Here is a 20230-nt window from a genome sequence, read left to right as displayed (position 1 = left end):
TATGTAGCCCTCTTAAATGATTCTGCTTCTTTGCTCTCTGATGACTTCTGCAATATGGATCCCGTTGCCCACACTAGAGACATTAACTGCAATTTTTTTTTAATTTAAGAGGTTAGGTGAAAAATAGTAGAATGGTGATTTGGAAGAGTATACTCTTTCTCTCTTAGTCAAAGCCTTGAGTATGTATCATATATATGATATGTCACGGTGGGGCTGGGGGCATGCTGACGGAAGGAGATGGACAAGGATTATATCAGTTACATTCTCTATCACAAACACTTAAGTTATATTGAGCTTTTCGTATCTTATAAGATGAATGTAGTTTTCTGTCACCTTCAAGGTCTCCATGTGAACCAGATATAGAAGAACACAGGTTATTCTTTCAGTCTTAGTTTCCTATTGTGTGGAACTTTTAGGAGGTGCTTACTGAGATGGAGAAAGAAAGCATGAAGAAGTGTTGTATACTTATATATGTAATTTTTAGTATCCTTAATCTTTGCTGGGTTTTGTCTTTTTAATGCCATTCTATTTTGGATTTCTGATGGAAAAGTAAAAAAAAAAGAAATCTTGGAGAGATTCATTTTAAAAAAGCGACTTAAAACATAAAATTATTCAGCTCCCCATTTAAACCATATATTTTGTTCTTTAATCTTAGTATTCATAGATGTAGTTTGAATTTCTGGAAAGATGCAGTGCACAGTTGCATACAGACTATTCTTAAGTAGCAGTAATGTCACTTCTCTTACGTGTGCAAAGTCCTTGTCAGATCTGCTTAGTGCATTGGAGCATTCTCTCATGTTCCTTTGCAAACCGGTATGTGAATTACCATTGAGGTCCATTTGGCTAATGTATGTTGGTATACTGAGAAAAATAGAAATGAATATTTTAAATCTGTCTTAAGTTTTTTGATCCTTCTTAACTAGAGAAAGAGACAAAGCAAGATCTATAGTCCTATTCAGATGAGTAATTTTTCTCTTTCCCCTTAACGTAATACTTTTAAAATAAATGGCATGCTGGCTCTTGCCATGAGATCTGACATGAAAAGCAAATTTATAATTGCAGGGGTAGCTTGGGGCTTCTAGGCTTTACTTCTCCTTCTATAATCTCCATCATCTCTAGGAATTATAGGATATACATAAAAACAGTGTTCTTAGTATGCAATCAGACCTTTACGACAAATATCCTAGTCATCTCTTCCAATCAGATTATTGCCCTCGGATCCTCTTGGGCCTGCCTGTATATAATGGGAAGAGTCAATGTTGTGTGGCAGAGTGAGGTGGTTTTGGACAGGGTTACTTGTTGACCCTTTTGCTGTGGGCTGGATTGAGTTGTGGAAAATGCTAGAAAAATGGAAGACATTCTTTTTTTTTTTTTTTTTCTCACACATACACACTGTATTTTATTTTTACGGGAGATAAATAAACTGACACCAAACATTGTAAATGGATGACCACAACAAAAGCAACAATGATTGCAATTACCAAACACGAAACACACTCATACTATGGGAAGACATTCTTAAAATTACGAAATAGAGTATTTTTTTTTAAATAGTACTTTAAAATTTGTGAAACTCTGCTATTACAAAAAATATATACATCCATTAACCTACCTGGTTCCATAAAATGGATACCCCACATGATTGTATATCTTGATGCAAGATAGAAGTTTAGAAGATTATTTATACTTTTCAAGAGGTCTGAAAACTAATTCAAAACAAGTAGATAAAGTAATAAAGTATTTATACCTTTCAAGAGGCCTGAAAACTGTAATTCAAAACAAGTAGATAAAGTAATTAAGGGATATATTTCCTATTGATTGGAAAATCAAAGTAAGTGTAAATGTCAAATGTACTGACACTGCTTGTGGTAAAGGAACTTTACCTGTGTCATCTAAGAAGTGGAGATGGTCAGTAACCTTGCAGTTAAATCTAGTAGTTGTTGACCATAGATTTAAGGTTCTAGATAACAAACTGATACTAAAAAACTAGCAAAGGAATTTAGGCTGGAGATGTGTTTTATTTCTTTGTTCTTCAATCTCTCAGTGTCTTTTTCTCGAACTCTTGAGTCATCTTCTTAACTGAACCCCTGACCTCTAATCTTACTACAGCTTTCCCCCTCCTCTTTCGCCCATCTTCCACACTGCTGCCAGACTATTTCTAGAAGTACAGATCTGACCATGTTGGTCTTTGGTTTATGATCCTTCAGCAGTTCCTCATTTTTAACAAGATTTAGTTCAATTTCTTTTAAGATCTGGGCCTTTTTTTTTTTTTTTTCTCTCACAACCCTCACCTGCCTTAATGAACTTCATGTGCACTTTCCTGAGTTCCAGTAGTAATGGCAGCCCATATTTACTTGAGAACTGAAGTTCTAGAAACTGTTGCAAGCATTTTATATGTTTAGTCTTTTATCTTGTCAAACTCACTAAGAGGTGGAAATTATATTTTATTCACTTTACAGATGAGGAAGCAGAGCCACATGAAGTAATTCATTCAGCATCTTATGGCTAGCAAGTAGCAGAGGGTAACTCAAACCCAAAGTCATTTTAACTACAAAGACCACATTCTTAACCACTGTGGTGCACCAGCTTCCTTAGTTTTCACCTCTTTACCCATTGTTATCACCAGTGCTTAGAATTCTCTTACTGACCCTCAGCTAATTCATAACTGTCTTCAGTGCTCCTGGAGGTGGTGCTCAAACTGCAACTAGTATTTCTGAAGGCAAATGCAGTCACTAATGAAAGAACAAGCTTTCAGGTATTCAGCTTAGGTAGAATAGCTTATAAGTATCATCAAGCAGCAGCCTTTCAAAGGGGCTTCTATGTAAGATAGTTCTTATTGCATCTCTTTTAATAATAATTTAAGATCTTACTTGTCTTAGAACATTGTAATCCAGTTTTTATCCAAAATGATGGTCCAAGTAGACTCTCATATGAATAGTAAGGATGTCATCAAACTTTATACCTTGGTCCCCTGTGGCCCTCCTCCAAAATCTTCAGTTAACTGGGTAAGAATTTGGGAGGTGGGTGAAGAAATGGAATGTTCGAAACATATTTTTAAATTGTTTCACATATGTTGATTGCTGTCGTTCTTTCAGTTTACCCTAACAAACAGTTATTTGGGCAAATCCTTACTAGGACAGAAGCACAGTAATTCTAAGTGTGAAGGAAGGGTTATGACTATCCAGCATTTATAATAGACATCTGTGTAGGAATTTATGGCATACAAGTGGTTGTTACTATGAATAGTCTTATTCGATTCTAGCAAAAACCCTAAATGTTTGGTAGGGGATCCTACCTTGACCCTAGTTTAATAAATAAGGAAATGAGATGTAGATCACTGATTTGCTGAAGTCATATGGCTGGTAAGTTGCAGAGTTTGGGTCTTCTGACTCTAAATCTTACACTCTTTTCTACTTGCCTTTTTTTTTTTTTAACATCTTTATTGGAGTATAATTGCTTTGCATTGTTTTAGTTGCTGCTGTATAACAAAGTGAATCAGCTATACGTATACATACATCCCCATATCCCCTCCCTCTTGCGTCTCCCTCCCACCCTCCCTACCCCACCCCTCTAGGTGGACTAAGTCCTAAGCAAGCGAGGCAATCATGTCCACAGTGGTGGTTATCTATGTACCATATTGACTGGTAGCTGATATGTGCACACCAGGGCCACACTTTTCCTCATTCCTTATGACAATGTTTGTATGATTTCCCACATGCAGATCTATTTCATTTCTCTGCTTAACTAAAAATCTGCATTTCTCCTCTTCTTATGCTTTTCTCCCAACCTTTAATTGAGGACTTATAGTTAAATTCTCAAGTGTTGTTGCTGTAGGAGAGGAGGAAAATTTTTGATTCGTTTTTGAAGAGAGTAAAGAACACCAGCATACTATAGGACACCTAGTTTTTTCAGTCCTCATGAAAGTGCAGGTTGTGAGTTTGAGGTTTAGTGTTATGAAGCCATCGTCTGTACAGAGAATAATGGCAATGGATGACAATCTTTTATAGTGATCTTTCATCAGAAACCTTTTTAAGACCTCAGTGGCCAGCTGTAGCCTATCTTTGTGGCTTCATCTCCAGCCACGTTGGACACCCACCCCCAGTCCCTGAATATGCACTGCTCAGTCCTTCCTTGTGCTTCCTACTCTTTCTAGGCTGCACTGTCTTCCTTTCTCTACCTTTTCAAATATTCCTCATTTTTAAAGGCCCTCTTCATAATTTGTCACCAGTTTCCTTACAGTGTCTCTACCGCTAGGCAGATTTTTTTTCCTACCCTTTGTTTCCACTGCTTTGTTCGCACTATTAGGATGTGATTCGCAGCCTGGTAACTTTCTACTGTATCACCTCTGCCTCTCCCAGTTGATTGAGAATCCTTTAATGTCTGGGCTTGTATGATATTTATCTTAGTATCCCTAGAACTTGGCAAGGTGCCTTGAATAGTAGGTACTCAATAACTATTGGATGGATTTGCATTTGTTTTAGGTACTTTGCAGCAACTCAGTTTGAACCCTTGGCAGCAAGATCTGCTTTTCCTTGTTTTGATGAACCAGCATTTAAAGCCACATTTATCATCAGGATCATAAGAGATGAGCAATACACTGCTTTATCAAATATGCCTAAGGTACTGTTCTATTCCTTGAATGTAAAATCTTTGAGTGGGTCTCTTTGTTTTGAATACTTGAATTCTTCTTTGCCATACTGTTGAGAATGATTAAAATCATATACATTCTTATTCTTTCTTAAAATGCTTAAATAAAAGTAAAATATGTATTGGAATCAATTGGAAAGTCAGCCTGAGAGGCACTTGAGGAAAGAGAAAGACTGGATGTGTAAGGCATGGGCAGGAAATGTGAAGTCTGTGCTATTGTACTAAAGTTCTGCAAAAATTAATACTGTGAACTGCTACTAACGAGCACAGTGATATTTTCAAAGATGTGGTGAATTTGCTATTCTAAACAGTGATATTTGGTAGTGTTGAATCATGATTGACCTTGGTGTTTTACTAGTTACTGAGAAATCGAGAAGGTAACATGGAGGTTGAACAACAAGAACATGGACATCTTTCTTGGCTGTGGGCTCTGCCTGGAAGTAGTGGGGGTGAAATCAGGCAGAACTGTTTTTATGCTGAACAGAACTTGGGGGGGGGGTCCTTTTGTTACACCTGAGAGCTGTGTGCAGCTGATAGCAACCTCTCAGAAGCCATGTGACTGGCGGGGAGGAGCAGCCACATCTCGCAGACTATGAGTCAGCCCTTGAGTCAAGGAGAGGACATGGTCTGTCCTTCAAGAAGGACGTCACTTCAGCAGCTCTACTCTTAGCTGTACTCTTCACCTTAATCTTTCTCTAAGAGAGGTCAAATGCTTACTTGCCTAGTAACCCAAAATATATTTTAAATTCATGGTTGGAAAATCCTGGAAGGTTACCCGCCTTCCCTCATCTTGTGTGTACTGCAGACTTCTCTAGTGACTTATCACCTTTAATCCCACTAAGCCTTCTTGTGGTCATCAACACGGTCCTTTACGAAGCCATTTCAGATCATTTGGCGGGATTAACCAGCTGTAGCTCATTCTTGTGTGAATGTATTTGTAGCAGTAGAATGGAGTACTCCTAGGTCATAAGGAAGGATTTTTGGTTTTGATGGTGTTTTAAAGGGGAGAAACAGAGCCACTGCTACTTACTGTTTCTAACTTACATTTATTTAAAGCCATTGTTTGAGACTAGGAACTTCTTAAGGATTTTTACTGTACTCAGTATGTCCTCATGATGAAGGATGGTAGAACAGACTGAGACTGAGGGCCGTGTTGTTTGGAAACTTGTGCTGAGAGATTAAAATATGCCAGCATCTTCACTACTTATTTCCTATTTGAGTCTTCAGTTTCCCAGTTTATATGTCACTGTCATTTATTCTCACAGTTACAGAACTGTCATTTTCCCCATTGCTTGTAGAAGTCATCAGTCATTATGGAAGATGGACTTGTTCAGGATGAGTTTTCTGAGAGTGTGAAGATGAGCACTTACCTGGTTGCTTTCGTTGTGGGGGAGTTGAAGAATCTGAGTCAGGACATAAATGGAACCCTGGTATGTATGTTGTTGTGGTAATTGTCTTGAAAACCTGTATTCACAGGAGGTTGAGAGGAATCCTTTCATGATATCTGGTAACTGCTTTATGAAGGAAAACAATCTTTTGGTTCACAACTCTGACATTTTATACCAGCAGTGTTACTTTTTACTTAGTTGTTATTTACTGTTATTATTTGAATACCAAAAAAATCAATAATTTTTAAGTTCCTTTAAATTTTACTTTTATCAGAGAATTTCAGTAAGACAATATATGTATAAGAAAGCCTCTAGAACTGTGCTGTATAATATGAAAACACAGAAAGACAATTTAATTAAATCAAGAAACAGTACATGAACAAAATGAGATGTTTAACGGAGACATAGAAATCATAAAAAAAAAAAAAGAACCAAACAGAAATTCTGGGTCTGAAAAATACAGTGAATGAAATGAAAAATGCAATACAGACCATCAGCAGCAGAATGGATCAAGCAAGAAAAAGAATTTGCGAGTTAGAAGACAGGAAATTTTATATTATCTGGTCAGGGAAGAACAAAGGAAAAAAGGATGAAAAAGAAGTGACGAAAGCCTACATGATTTGTGGGACACCACCAGAAGAAACAATCTGTGAATTATTGGAGTTTCAGAAGGAGAACATAGCGAACAGGGGGCAGAAAGCTTACTTAAAAAAATAATTGCTGAGAACTTAGCAAATCTGGGGAGAAATTTGGATATCCAAGTTCATGAAGCTCATAGGTTACCAAACACACTCAGCTTAAAGAGGTCTTCTCCAAGACACGTTATACTAAAATGGTCAGAAGTCAAAGAGAATCTTAAAAGCAGCAAAAGAAAAGAAGCTTATAACTTATAAGGGAACTACCATAAATCTATCAGTGGATTTCTGAGAAGAAACCTTAGAACACAAGAGAAGCAAATGATATATTCAGAGTGCTGAAAGGAAAAAACTGCCAACCAAAACTACTTTATCCAGCAAAGTTGTCCTCAGAAATGAAGGAGTGAGAAAGACTTTTCCATACAAGAAAAAAAAGCTGAGAGAGCCCCTTACCCCTAGACCTGCCTTACAAGAATTGCTGAAAGGAGTGCTTCCAGCTGAATTGAAAGGACACTAGCTAGTAACATGAAAACGTGAAAATGTACAACACACTGGAAAAGGTATTTATATAGTAAAATTCAGAATGTTCTAATAGTATAATGTGGTATATGCATTCTGTGGGATGTATCAAAAGCAGTTCTAGGAGGGAACTTTAGAGTGATAAATGCCTACATTAAGAAAAAAGAAAGACCTCAAATAAACAACCTAACTTTACACCTCAAGGAACTAGAAGAAGAATAACAAACTGAGTCTGAAGTTAGCAGAAGGAAGGAAATAAGCAAAGATCAGAGCAGATAAATGAAATAGATACCAGAAAGAGAGTAGAAAAGATCAACAAAACGAAGAGCTGGATTTTTAGAAAGGTAAATGAAATTGACAAACCTTTAGCTAGACTAACTAGTGAAAAAAGAAGACTCAAAATCAGAAATGAAAGGAGACATTACAGCTGATACCACAGAAGTACAAAGGATCATAAGAGCCTACTGTACAAAGTACAGAAGTACACAGAAGTACAAAGGAAGTACAGAAGTACAAAGGATCATAAGAGCCAAGAAATTGGATAACCTAGAAGAAATGTATAAACTCCTAGGAACATACAATCTACCAAGACTAAATCATGAAGACATAAAAAAATCTGAACAGATCAGTAATATAAAGAAAGATTGAATTAATAATCAAAAACATCCCAACAAAGAAAAGCCCAGGATCAGATCAGTTTCTCTGGTGAATTTTACCAAGCGTTAAAAAAAAAAAAAAATCTATAGATTCAATGCAACAATTCTAATGACATTTTCACAGAAATAGAAAAAAATAATCCTAAAATTTGTATGGAACCACAGAGACCTCGAATAGCTAGAGCAATCTTGAGAAAAAAAGAACAGAGTTGGAGGTATCACACTTCCTTGATTTCAAACTATACTACAGAGATAAAGTAATCAAAATCATATGCATAGTAATCAAAGAGTGTGGTACTGGCATAAAAGTAGACACAGACCAATAGAAAAGAATCAAGACCCCAAGAATAAACTCTGCAAAAATGGTCAACTAATATATGACAAGGGAGCCAAGAATACTCAGTGGGGAAAGGGTAGTCTTTTCAATAAATGGTGCTGGGAAAACTGGATCATCACATGCAGAAGAATGAAATTGGACCCTTATCTTTCACCACTCACAAAAATTAACTGGAAATGGATTAAAGACTTAAATGTAGGATTTGAAAGTATAAAACTCCTAGAAGAAAACATAGAGAAAAAGCTCTTTGACATGGGTCTTGGCAACAATTTTTTGTATATGACACCAAAGCACATGCAACAAAAGCCAAAATCAACAAGTAGGAGAACCTCAAACTAAAAATTTCTGCACTGCAAAAGAAACAGCCAACAAAATTAAAAGGTAACCTGTGGAATGGAAGAACATATCAAATATCTGATAAGAGATTAATATTCAAAATATATAAGGAACTCATACAACTCAGTGGCAAAAAACCAAACAATCTGGTTAAAAAAGGGCAGAGGAACTGAATAGACATTTTTCCAAAGAAGACGTGCAGATGACCAACAGATACATCAAAAGGTGCTCAATATCACTAATCAGAAGGAAAATGCAAATCAAAACCTCAGTGAGATACCACCTCACACCTGTTAGAATGACTGCCATCAAAAAGACATAAGTAACAAGTGTTGGTGAGAATGTGGAGAAAAGGGAACCTTTGTGCGCTATTAGTGGGAATGTAAATTGGTGTAGCCACTGTGGAAAACAATATGAGGGTTCCTCAAAAAATTAAAAATAGTACCATCATATGATCCAGCAATCCCACTTCTGGGTATATATCCACAGGATATATATCAAATCAGGATCTTAAAGAGGTCTGCACTTCCATGTTTGTTGCAGCATTACTAACAATAATAATATTACTATTCATAATAATAACTTAAGTGTGGATGAATGGATAAAGAAGATGTCTGTGTATGTGTATACACACACACACACACACACACACACACACACACACAATGGAGTGTTATTCAGCCATGAGAAAGAAAGAAGGAAATCTTGCCATTTGGGACAACATATATGGACCTTGAGGGCATTATGCTAAGTGAAATAAGTCAGACAGACAAAGACTATATGACCTCACTTACGTGTGGAATCTAAAACTGAACTCATGGAAACAGTGGACTCGTGGTTGCCAGGGCCTGAGGGGTGGGGGAGATGGGGAGATGTTGGTCAAAGGGTCCAAACTTCCAGTTATAAATAAGTTCTGGGGAGCTAATGTACAGCATGGTGATTATAGTTAACAGTGTATTATATATTTGAAAGTTGCAAAGAAAGTTGCTTAAATGTTCTCACCATGCAAAAGAAATGGTAGTTATGTGAAGTGATGGAAGTGTTAACTTGTGCTACTGTGGTAAGCATTTCACAATATATAAGTGTATCTAATGAACATGTTGTATACCTTAAATTTACATAATATATGTTAATTATATCATTAAAGCTGCAAAAATTAATTAAATTTAAAATTCACTTCCTTAGTCTCAGTAGCCACATTTCTAGCATTCTTGTGGCTAGTGGCTACCTTATTGGATATCAAAGATATTGAATATTTCCATCAATGCAGAAAATTTTATTGGCCAGCAGCAAATCTAGAACATTGTGCAGACTTAAAAGATAGCATAAAAATTTAGTTAGAAGAAAAACTCCAAGTTGTAAAAGTCATTTGAATGCACCTTTTGAAAAAGCAAGTCCTGATTGAATTTTCTTCATCTTAAAGAGAGAAGATTGTTTAAATGTCTGCTATGTCTGTAATTTGTCAAGATTGACCCTTTGTTCTAATTAGGCTCCTCTGCTTTTCTTCGTCGTTTGAATCTTCTGTAAATGATTGTTTGACTGGATTTTATGCCTTAATTTCACTGTAAAGACCTTAAAAAGCTAATATTAAAAAGCTAATATCTTCACATACTAACAACATAGGAGAAAAGGGTCTTTTAAAGCTAAAAATGATTATTTTTCATGATAGAAATATGATGGAATTCTTTAATTTTTTTTTCATATTTTTGATCCCCACCAGGGTATGTTTTCTACCCTTTGAACACATTCACTTGGATTTGGGCTTCCTTTCCAGACCAAAGAACTTTATTTTAATCACATTGTATTTGGATCTTATTATTTGCTAATTAAGAGGGGCATACTCCTTCTGTTAGAAAAGATTATCATGTCTACTCCATTAACTCTTAGAGAGAAGGGGTGGGGTAAGGATTATCTGGCTCTTCATCAGCAATAACACTGCCATATGACTTCATGCTCAAAGGATGGAGACCTGTTCGTGTTCAAGGGTAATGTGGACTACATTGAGTAAGTGCTCAATATCATTTACTCACCTTTGGGTTTAAAAGAGTTTTGGGCAAGTCTAAACCAAAGAGTTTTTCGGCGTCCTTTCGAAAGGATTTTAAGACTGGTTTAATTCTGAAAAAAATTCAATTAATCTCTCTTCAAGTTTTGCACCCCAAATTTAGCCCTTGATGCAGATGTTGCAGCCTTGATAAAACCTAAAAGGTTCAATCTTAAGTCAGGTTGCTTCTTCAAGAGCCAGCTGAGTACCACCCTCTCCTTGAAACTTTTCGTTCTTTCCCCAGCTGGGATTAATCATTCCCTCTCTGATATTTCATAGCACTTTAGTTACATCTCTGTTGTAGTTCTTATCACACTCTTTGATATAAAATCCCCAGCACTTTTTATTGTATCTCAAAATGTATGTAGTCTTGGCTTTTTATTTTCCCTCTCTTTCTCTCCCCCTCCCTCCCTCTCTCTCTCTTTCTTTCAACAGCTATGCTGGCTTCTTACTGCTTGTAGGATTACATTCAAACTCGTAATTCTGTGATATTCAAGGCCCTCATAAATTCGGTTATATTTCTAGTTGCTCCAATGGAATTCTTTCATCTAGTCAGGCTGAATTATTCACTGCTCAGATATATACCTCATATATTATATATATATATATATATATATATATATATATATATATATATCTCTTATATATAACATATATATAAAACATATAACATATATATAACATATATGTATAACATATATATATTTTTTTTTTGTCCACAACAGTTGACCCTTGAAGAACACGAGTTTGAACTGCGCAAGTCCACTTATTGCACATTTTTTTCAATAGTAAATACTGCAGTACTACACGATCCATAGTTTGAATCCTTAGATGCAGAAGACTGACTATAAGTTATACTCAGATTTTCAACTGTTCCAAGGGTTGTTGCCCCAACCCCGTCATTGTTCAAGGGTCAACTGGAAAGAGAGAGAGATTGAAAGAGAGAGAGGAGTTTCAAGTGACTTTTTTTGCTTTTTATTTACATGTATTAGGAAGCAACATGGTTAAACATGGACTCTGGCATCTACCTCGGTTCAGCTCTCTCCTATACAGCTTTCTACCTATGTGCCCTTGGGCAGACTGCTCTGTAATTCTCTAAACCTCACCTTCCACAACTCTAATACTATATTGTCTATATCAGCCTGCTCTCTCAAGGATTAAGTTTTTTAAATTCCTGTAAAATCTTCGGTACCTGGCAGATAGTAATACACACACAGAGAAACTCCCTTGTATGTATGTAAACTCCCTTGTATATATAAATATAAATATAAATAACCTTTATCATTTTTAATGCTACCCAGTAGTAAATGTGTTTTGAAAAAATTACAAATAAACAACTGTTTTATTAACTTTCTCTTTTTATTAGGAAATGGGGGAGACTCTAGCATGTGTGGAGTTATACTCTGTGCAGGCAGTTGTCTTGAGCTCTCATTTATAAACATCTTTTTATTTTATAAACCAAATGAGAGGAAGGCATTAGCCTCATATTGCTAATGAAGAAACAGTGTACCAGAGAGGTTAAGTAATTGACCTAGATTACATAGCCAGTAAATGATAGTCAGAATTCACTGTCTACCACAATGTACTGCTTCTTACAACAAATGACGTGATTTCTGTAGGTATGGTGATCAGAAATTCAGACATAGAGTCTAATAAAGGATTTTTGTTCCACTAAAATGTAATCTCTAGGATATGTTCTATTTTGTAATATTTGACATTAGGCCTATTTCACAAGATTCAGGAATAAGGCAGTAGGGCTTTACTTATTAATGTCAGTCATAGTAAACAACTGAAAATGTCAAAGTTGACTGTGGATTATTAAACGTGGCCTGTTCAGTGATAAAGATTACTATGTTGTCAAAGACCTAAAGAGAGAGAACATTTGTTTTATCATTTCTGTCCATTATTCAATGTTCCTTAAACCTCTCTCTGCCTTCAGGAATGCCAGAATTACCTAGAAAATTCTAGGCTAGTTTTGAAATACACTTTATCAGTTTGTCTTGAGGTTTTTATTTTGTTGTTGCCATTACCTGATTTCGTTTTTACCATAGACAGGTCTAATTTATAGAATCAGAATCCATTGGTGGTTAGTCAGATGTGGACATCATGTCTGTTTAACATCCAAACAGAACCTTCAACACTATTATCCATGTGAAGTTATAATTTTAATTTATTCTTATTTAGTCAGGAACATGACTTAGCTCCACAAACAACATTTCCTCAAGTATCCTTCCAACAACTAGGGACATTATACGTAATTTATATCATTCTCCTAAGGTCTCAAGTCCCATGTAATCAATTATTCTGGATAGACTTCATTCTGGTGAGGTTTTTTTGTGTTTGGATTGTTTTTATTTTTTTAAGGAATTTATGCTTTTTGTATGTTCAGCTGTCTGTTTAGGAAAGCTGGTGTTTTTCAGGAAACTTAGTATTGGAAGATTCCAATATTTTCTGTCTTCATAAATCTTGCAGGCTGTATTGTTGTTCTTTGGGGGGGATGAGGTTTGGTTCTGGTTTTGCTTTTATCTAGTTTTTGCTTCTTATTAAATTAAGGAGCAGAGTAAGTTAAACCTAACAAACCTGCTGTTCCTCAGTCTTAACTCTTTTCTCTGAGAGCTGACTAGGAGACTTTTTTGTGTCTTTTATAAATCTCTCAGTCTTAGCAAGAGATGTTGTAGGAAAAGTTTTAAGTTGTAAGGCCTGAGCACCAGTTGACTTGCATTTAACAGTGTTTAGAGTGCTCTTACCAAGTGCAGGGTGCTGGTCAAAACTTCTTTGTTGAACTAGATTGCTTTCTTTGTTTATTTCTTACTGCTTCTGTTGCTCTTAAAACAAGCATGATAATAATGTAATGACCTGACAATTCATCTCTAGTGAGAAATCACAGCACATATTTTAAAGGAAGAGAAGTAGAAGGAAAGAGAAAATGCCAAACTACCTTTCTTCCTAGTCATTGTATTCCAGAAATGGGACTCAGTGGATCCTTTGGTCAGATTTCAGTTCCATGTGAACTTCTTTTTTCTCCCTTTACTTTTCATCTAATGAAAGATGCTTTCACACATAGTGATGGGAGTGGCCAAATGTGTGTTTGGGAGAAGGATGTTTGAGGAGGAACCTGGAGTATATGGGTGGTGTTTCTGTTAGGACAGCATCTTCTAGATGGTTACATTGACTGGAACATAAAATATATGTGTGTGGAAAGAGCAGGCAGAAATAATAAAGACTGGTCTCAAATTCCAAGTGATCTTGGTACAGTCATTTATAATGGTAGTTAGATTTAGGAAGAATATGTCAGACTTTGTTGTGTGTGCTTGTGTGCTAACACTTTCACAGGGGGAATGATGCAGGAAGTGTGCATGGTCCTTTGGCAGGTGGTGACTGAATTCAATAAGCTGTGGTCACAGTCCTGTACCAAGGGCTGCAGATGTTCGAGTGCTGGGCTGGTGAAGTACACTTGGCCACATGATGTGATATTAAATTTCTTCCATAGTTACTTTAGAAAGTAACATATTGTATATGGGCTAACTGAACTCCTAACACTTCATTGTTCCTGTCACTGTTGCCACAAATGCTCTCCTCATACATATTTTACCCCATTTCTGATGGGATTCTATTTGTAGTAATGATAATAACTACTATTTATTGAACACTTCTTTTGTGTCAGGCACTATTCTAAGTTCTATACATATTAGTTCGTTTAATCCTGACGGCAACCCTGTGAGGATAGGAGCTACTTTTATCACCATTTTATACATAAGGAGATTGAGGCTAACTAAGTTCACACAACTAGCAGAGATTTGAACCTGGCAGTCTCACTACAGAGCTTGTGCATTTAATTTTGTTGTTTGTTTACTTAAAATTTTTTCTTTATATTTAATTTTTAATGCCATGTTACCTCCATGTTTTTGTGATTAACGCATATGTTCTATAGACTAAGGCCCCACATAAAGACAATTAAAGCTGAAATTATGACCTCTGAGAAATTGTTGACTGTTTTTCAGTGCTTTAATGAAAGACCAAAAATAATTTGGGGTTAGAGTTCACCAATGTATTTTTTCAAATGGTGAATTATTCAATAGGTCTCTATTTCCCACCTATTGGGATCTTTATTTTGAGGTTTTTATCTTCTGCTGTGTCTTGTCCATATCCTACTTTCCCAAGTTGAGTACAGAGGGATTTTTTCTTTCAGTCAATTGAAAAACAATAAATATTGCTTTTTAAAACCTGTTGCTTTTAATGTAACTGCTTAAATTTTGCCTTTGATACTTACTGATAAGACATGTCTAGTTAGTTACATCATATGTGTTTAACTTATGCACTTAATCAGAAAAAGAGAGAAAGAATAACAATTTAAGTAATGTGGACAACTGCATCTTCCCTGGAGCATGCTCCCTGAAGTGATTGGGCAGTGTGGGCATGAATCCCAGTATCCGCTTACCTGGTTTTAGTTACTGTGTGCCACTCACTGAGTGTTTCACTCTGCTGGGTATGGTTGTTTTTGATACAACATGTTCCTTAAAAACGAGCCAACAACTGCAGGAAAAAAAAAAAGGAAGCAGTTCCAAGGCTTCCAAGAAAAACTGGCTGTGCCATACTTGCTGAAAGAGAATGTGTTGGTCTCTAATAGGTTTCCCCAGGGTAATTTCAACATTTCTGTCTTAGGTGTTTATGTTAGAACTAACGCCCTTGTAAGCTGTGACTTCTCTGTATTGAATGCCTGCTCGATGCCAGGCACTGTGATAGGTGCTGAAAAGATGAAAACTTAGTTTTGGCCTTCAAATAATTCACAGTTTGATAGCTCATAGACAGGGAAGGGCCATTGTAGGTAATGGAGAGGAAGAGAAGAGTATCATAAAATTAAACAGGCAGATGCTTATAAATTGCTATATGATATAAAATAGTTTATTTTGGATATCATGTTAACTTTAAACTTACTGATTGCTTTTTTTTTTTTAACATTGTTGTATGTATGGAAATGACTTGCTAAATCCTATAGGGGTTAAAAGAACTATAAGCGAGAGTTGCTGTCCTGAAAAATCTCATATATCTTTATGTAGTTCTCAGGTATGCTAATCTTGACAGTGTTCACCTGAATATCATGCCATTTTAATTGTACCTGTCTTTACATCATACCTGTTACCTTTTAGGTTTCTATATATGCTGTCCCAGAAAAGATTGGTCAAGTTCACCATGCCTTGGAAACAACTGTGAAGCTTCTTGAGTTTTATCAAAACTACTTTGAAATTCAATACCCACTAAAGAAACTGGGTAAGAATCAAACAGTGCCTCTGATTTTCATTATCATTATAACCTAGATTTATGTTGCAAATGTTTTTTTCGGAAGAACTTTTGCCGAAGTTATTTTAAAGGAAAACCAAGAAACACTGTTAACTGTTTGCCTTCAAAATTGTTTGTATTTGTTAAGATTATTTAGATTCCATGGATGTATCTGAAAGTGGAGCTTAAAACACTTAGAAGTTTATGGGACTATTTCAGAGGTGCTGTGTAAGTGGGGATTTGCTTAGGGCTTAGTCTGGAGTTTGACTAGTTCTAATTTTCTAAGAAATTCCTAATTCAAATAATAATAGGAGTAATGAGAGCTCAGGAAAGCAAGAGCATTTCAGTGCTGTTCAGCATGGAGCTGGTTTTAGCTAGAAGAACGTTGGCCCTGCCTCTTGTCCTCCTTGCTCTGGGAACTTCTTCACTGTGAAGGAATTAGGTATCTTCTCTTGCTCAGGGACAGAGCAACAGTGACTCTACAGGGGGTTGGTCAGGTCTTCCTCAACTGACAGGTAGGTGATGAGCATACAGGGCTAGGAAGGTTCATTTCCTTAGGAGTATAAATGAATTCACTGCCTTCTGATTCAGTGATAGACCAATGGGTAAAATATTTTGATTTAATTAGGGAGTGCCTTAGATGGGGTAAAGTCGATAACTTCTTTCTTGTTATGTCCAGATTTGGTGGCTATTCCTGACTTTGAAGCAGGAGCAATGGAAAATTGGGGTTTGCTCACCTTCCGAGAAGAGACACTTCTGTATGATAATAATACTTCTTCAGTGGTGGATAAAAAGCTGGTTACTAAAATCATCGCTCATGAGCTGGCCCATCAGGTATCAGCAGCCAAGGCTGTTATATCTCACACCTGTGGTCTGTTTCATATCCTAGAGTTTTAGAATACATTTAGATGCTAATAATAATTCAGCTTTTTATTATAGTATTGCCTTCTTTCATAATAATATGATGCTTTTCAAACAAACTTAATTTTCGGATAAAAATGCTATTTAATGTTTTGTATAGGGTTTTACAGTTTATAAAGCATTTTCACATCCATTATCTCTCTTACTTTTCATAACTTGGTGGGGAAGAAACCTTTTCCCTGAGTTGTACTCTTCTTCTTACAACTCTTGGACTGTAGTTGTCAGGACTAGGTTTATTGTTTTGTCTCCTGCTAAAACTGGGTTCTTAGTTAATTCGGGAGAGGGAAGGTACTCTGTATGACATAGAGAAAAAGAAAGAAAATTATATGAGTACATGAACCTCCCTCTTTCTTCCCCAACACCTTGTCTCTCTTGTGCCCTCGATGAGGTGTTCATCAGGGTAGGGTATGGTATGGGGGTGTTGTGATGGTGGGAGCATGTGGAGGAAGAGTGGGACATGCTCTGGCAGTGGACAGCCTACCTCAGACACAGTCTGTAGCCCACCCTGCAGCCCTCGTGAGGGCTTCATGACATGCTGGCATATGAAGCGTATGCTTATTTACTGTTACAGTTTTAGGCATGTAGACAAGTTGTTTTTTGGGGGATCTGCTCTAGGTCTGTTATTTCTGGGTCCGGCCATCACGCCTGGGGGAGTGTTTCTCATTTACTTCTTCTTTAGGACTTACAAGTCATCTTCCTCTGAAACAGGTTTTAAGATAATATCTTTGAAAAATATGCTTTTGTAATTCTCAAAGTTGTTTTGTTTCAGTACCTAGTAACCCTGTCATTTTGCTGATGGCTCGAGACAAGCCCTTGGCCACACTGACTAAATTGCACACCCTTTATTTCACTCTTTATTTACCACTCTTTATTTCAGGGATTTTGAGATGCATTTTTTTTAAGGGAGTCTCGTATCGTTTTTTTTCCTTCTTCTTACCACCTCATGGAAAAAGCCATTTAAAGTTCTTTCTGATTTCATTTATTTGTATGCATGCCAAATTTCTTACAGAATGTTATTTGAATTCTGTTTTGAATTATATAAATACTGCCCTCAACTTGGGTGACTGAGGAGAAACCTGCAGTCCAGGCTCTCTGACTATAGGAACATCCCTCACATAGAAATTTATTTTTTAGTTGTCATGATGATTGTAAATACAATGGAAAATAATATTACTAACTTGACATTAGAAAGTAGAATTTCATTATCTAGGAAATCTTACTTTTAATGAGGTGACTCCTTTTTGTTTACCTAGTATATAACGTGTGTTACATTGATAAATATGCTAATTGTCTTTCTTGCCTGTTTCATTTAAGGTAAAATGTTAAATTTTTTATTTTACTTTTAAAGTGAATTTATACAATTTATGCAATTCTACTTTTAAAGTAAATTTATATTACAAATATCATTTATTTGCAAGTCTTTAATTTGAATATAGTTTGTGTTAACTGTAATAAGTATATTTTTCAGTAATTGTAATCTGGTTATAGGTGATTAATCTGACAATTCAATTATTAGAAAATTCTTGAGAGTGTAAAGTTGGTTAGTCGTTTGTTTTTTCCCACAGTGGTTTGGTAATCTGGTAACAATGCAGTGGTGGAACGATGTATGGCTAAATGAAGGTTTTGCTACTTTCATGGAGTATTTCTCTTTGGAAAAAATATTCGGAGAGCTCTCCAGTGTAAGTACACTATTTGTTAGGCCTACTATGAATGCCAGAGGGAAAAATAGCCAAATCATATTCAACATGTATTTTCCATTCATTTGGAGTAATGAAAATGTTTCTAGAAAGATATGATAAAATTGACCCTTGTTATTGATCTCTATACTTGAGATTTGACAGTGAAAATTGTGCTTTTATTTACTGATGTATTTCAGAAAGCTGAAATTTTGTGAAATTATTTTACACTTTGTCATTAAGATGAACATTTTAAATTGCTTTCCTACATTTTATTTTAATAGATGTGGCCCTTCTGCTTGAAGGAATTTAGATAGAGTTGAAAAGCCTCTTTCTGCAAAACAAAACTTTTTATCCTATGTTATTAAAGAGAAAAAAATTAAGACATTTTGTAGCAATGCTGTCTCTCTGTTATCACTGTGATCTTTCTTACAACAGTGATACATAAGTTGATACAGACAAATAATTTGCTCTTTTTAGGTACAAACCATATTTACAAAGACATGGAACACCATTTTGTTACAGGGAGCATAATAATATTGTTACTATGTTCTTAGACTCTCTGGAGATGTTTCTTATCATTAGAGATATTTTGACACACTAGGTCATATATGACAGATATTGCCAAATAATTCAAGCAGTAGGTGGAAAAGTATAAAGACCCCTTTCAACTCTAAAGTTCTGTGACTTTCTATTAAACTTCCTGAATATATGATCCAAGATTGCTTCAAAAAAGGAATACTCTCTGTAATGGCCTATGTGGGAAAAGAATTAAAAAAAAAAAAAAGAGTGGATATATGTATATGTGTAACTGATTCACTTTACTATACACCTGAAACTAACACAGCATTGTAAATCAACTATACTCCATTAAAAATCAAAAAAAAGAGAATACTGTTAGACCTTTCAATTTGAAATTTTTATGTAGGGCCTGTTCAAAAATTTCAGGTGGTAAAATGAACTCATTTTAAGCTAGATATTAATAAGCAAGGTATTCTAAATCTGTGTATGCTACTTAATTAAGCAAAGAGATACACAGTTTCACCACTTGGTGGTGCCCAGAATGTTAAAAAACTTCTAATATACATTCTAGAGGAGCTCATCTACTGAGCTCTCAGACTTCTTGCTGTTTAAGAGTTATATGTTACTTCGAATGAACCTTAGTTAAGGGAAATGTATATTATCTTAACAGAAAAGCTGGATTATGTATGAGAAATCAGCTTAAGGAACAGTTCCTATTTTTTTTATTTCAGATTTTATTTTACAAATATACGTTAGCCATTTTTAAATATTCATTTTGAATATCTGAATTTAGCATTTGGTTGTTTTAGTAATAAATTCTCAGCTTATACTGTTGTTTAGGAAACACTGTTTTCCATGGGGCCAGGAGGTTATAATTCTACTTTCAAATTTAAGGAATATGCATAAATGTCACATTCTTCCTACATTTTCAAAAGCTTATTTCTGACGTTTAGTGAAGCTAGTTAATTTTTTATAATGACCTTAAACAGTAATTAGTCTAATTCATATAAATAATTACTATACTTGCCTCTGTCTTTAATACATGGTTTCTTAATGTTTCATTTTTTGCTAGTATGAAGATTTCTTAGATGCTCGATTTAAAACCCTGAAGAAAGATTCCTTGAATTCATCTCATCCAATATCATCATTATCTGTTCAGTCTTCAGAACAGATTGAAGAAATGTTTGATTCTCTTTCCTATTTTAAGGTATTGCTATACACAAAAAGTACCTGGAGTAGGTTACAAATTAATTTCATATGTGAGCAAGCTGCTTG

The 20230-nt window shown here is 35.6% G+C and overlaps 1 protein-coding gene across 1 annotated transcript in view; it reads left to right on the top strand.

Moving 5' to 3' along the window:
* The window catches only part of LNPEP (leucyl and cystinyl aminopeptidase), a 101247-nt gene that overhangs the window by 42987 nt on the left and 38030 nt on the right, over positions 1-20230 (top strand). Inside the window, exons 3-8 of the mRNA XM_027100554.1 lie at positions 4482-4620; positions 5946-6077; positions 15707-15827; positions 16516-16670; positions 18323-18436; positions 20028-20162. Of these exons, the coding sequence (XP_026956355.1) occupies positions 4482-4620; positions 5946-6077; positions 15707-15827; positions 16516-16670; positions 18323-18436; positions 20028-20162 (796 nt within the window). The remainder of the gene's footprint in view (positions 1-4481; positions 4621-5945; positions 6078-15706; positions 15828-16515; positions 16671-18322; positions 18437-20027; positions 20163-20230) is intronic.

The sequence above is a fragment of the Aethalodelphis obliquidens genome, unplaced genomic scaffold (assembly GCF_003676395.1).
Source record: "Aethalodelphis obliquidens isolate GAN/ISIS:26980383/991018 unplaced genomic scaffold, ASM367639v1 scaffold4, whole genome shotgun sequence".
NCBI lineage: Eukaryota > Metazoa > Chordata > Mammalia > Artiodactyla > Delphinidae > Aethalodelphis > Aethalodelphis obliquidens.
This window is presented reverse-complemented; position numbering and strand designations above follow the sequence as displayed.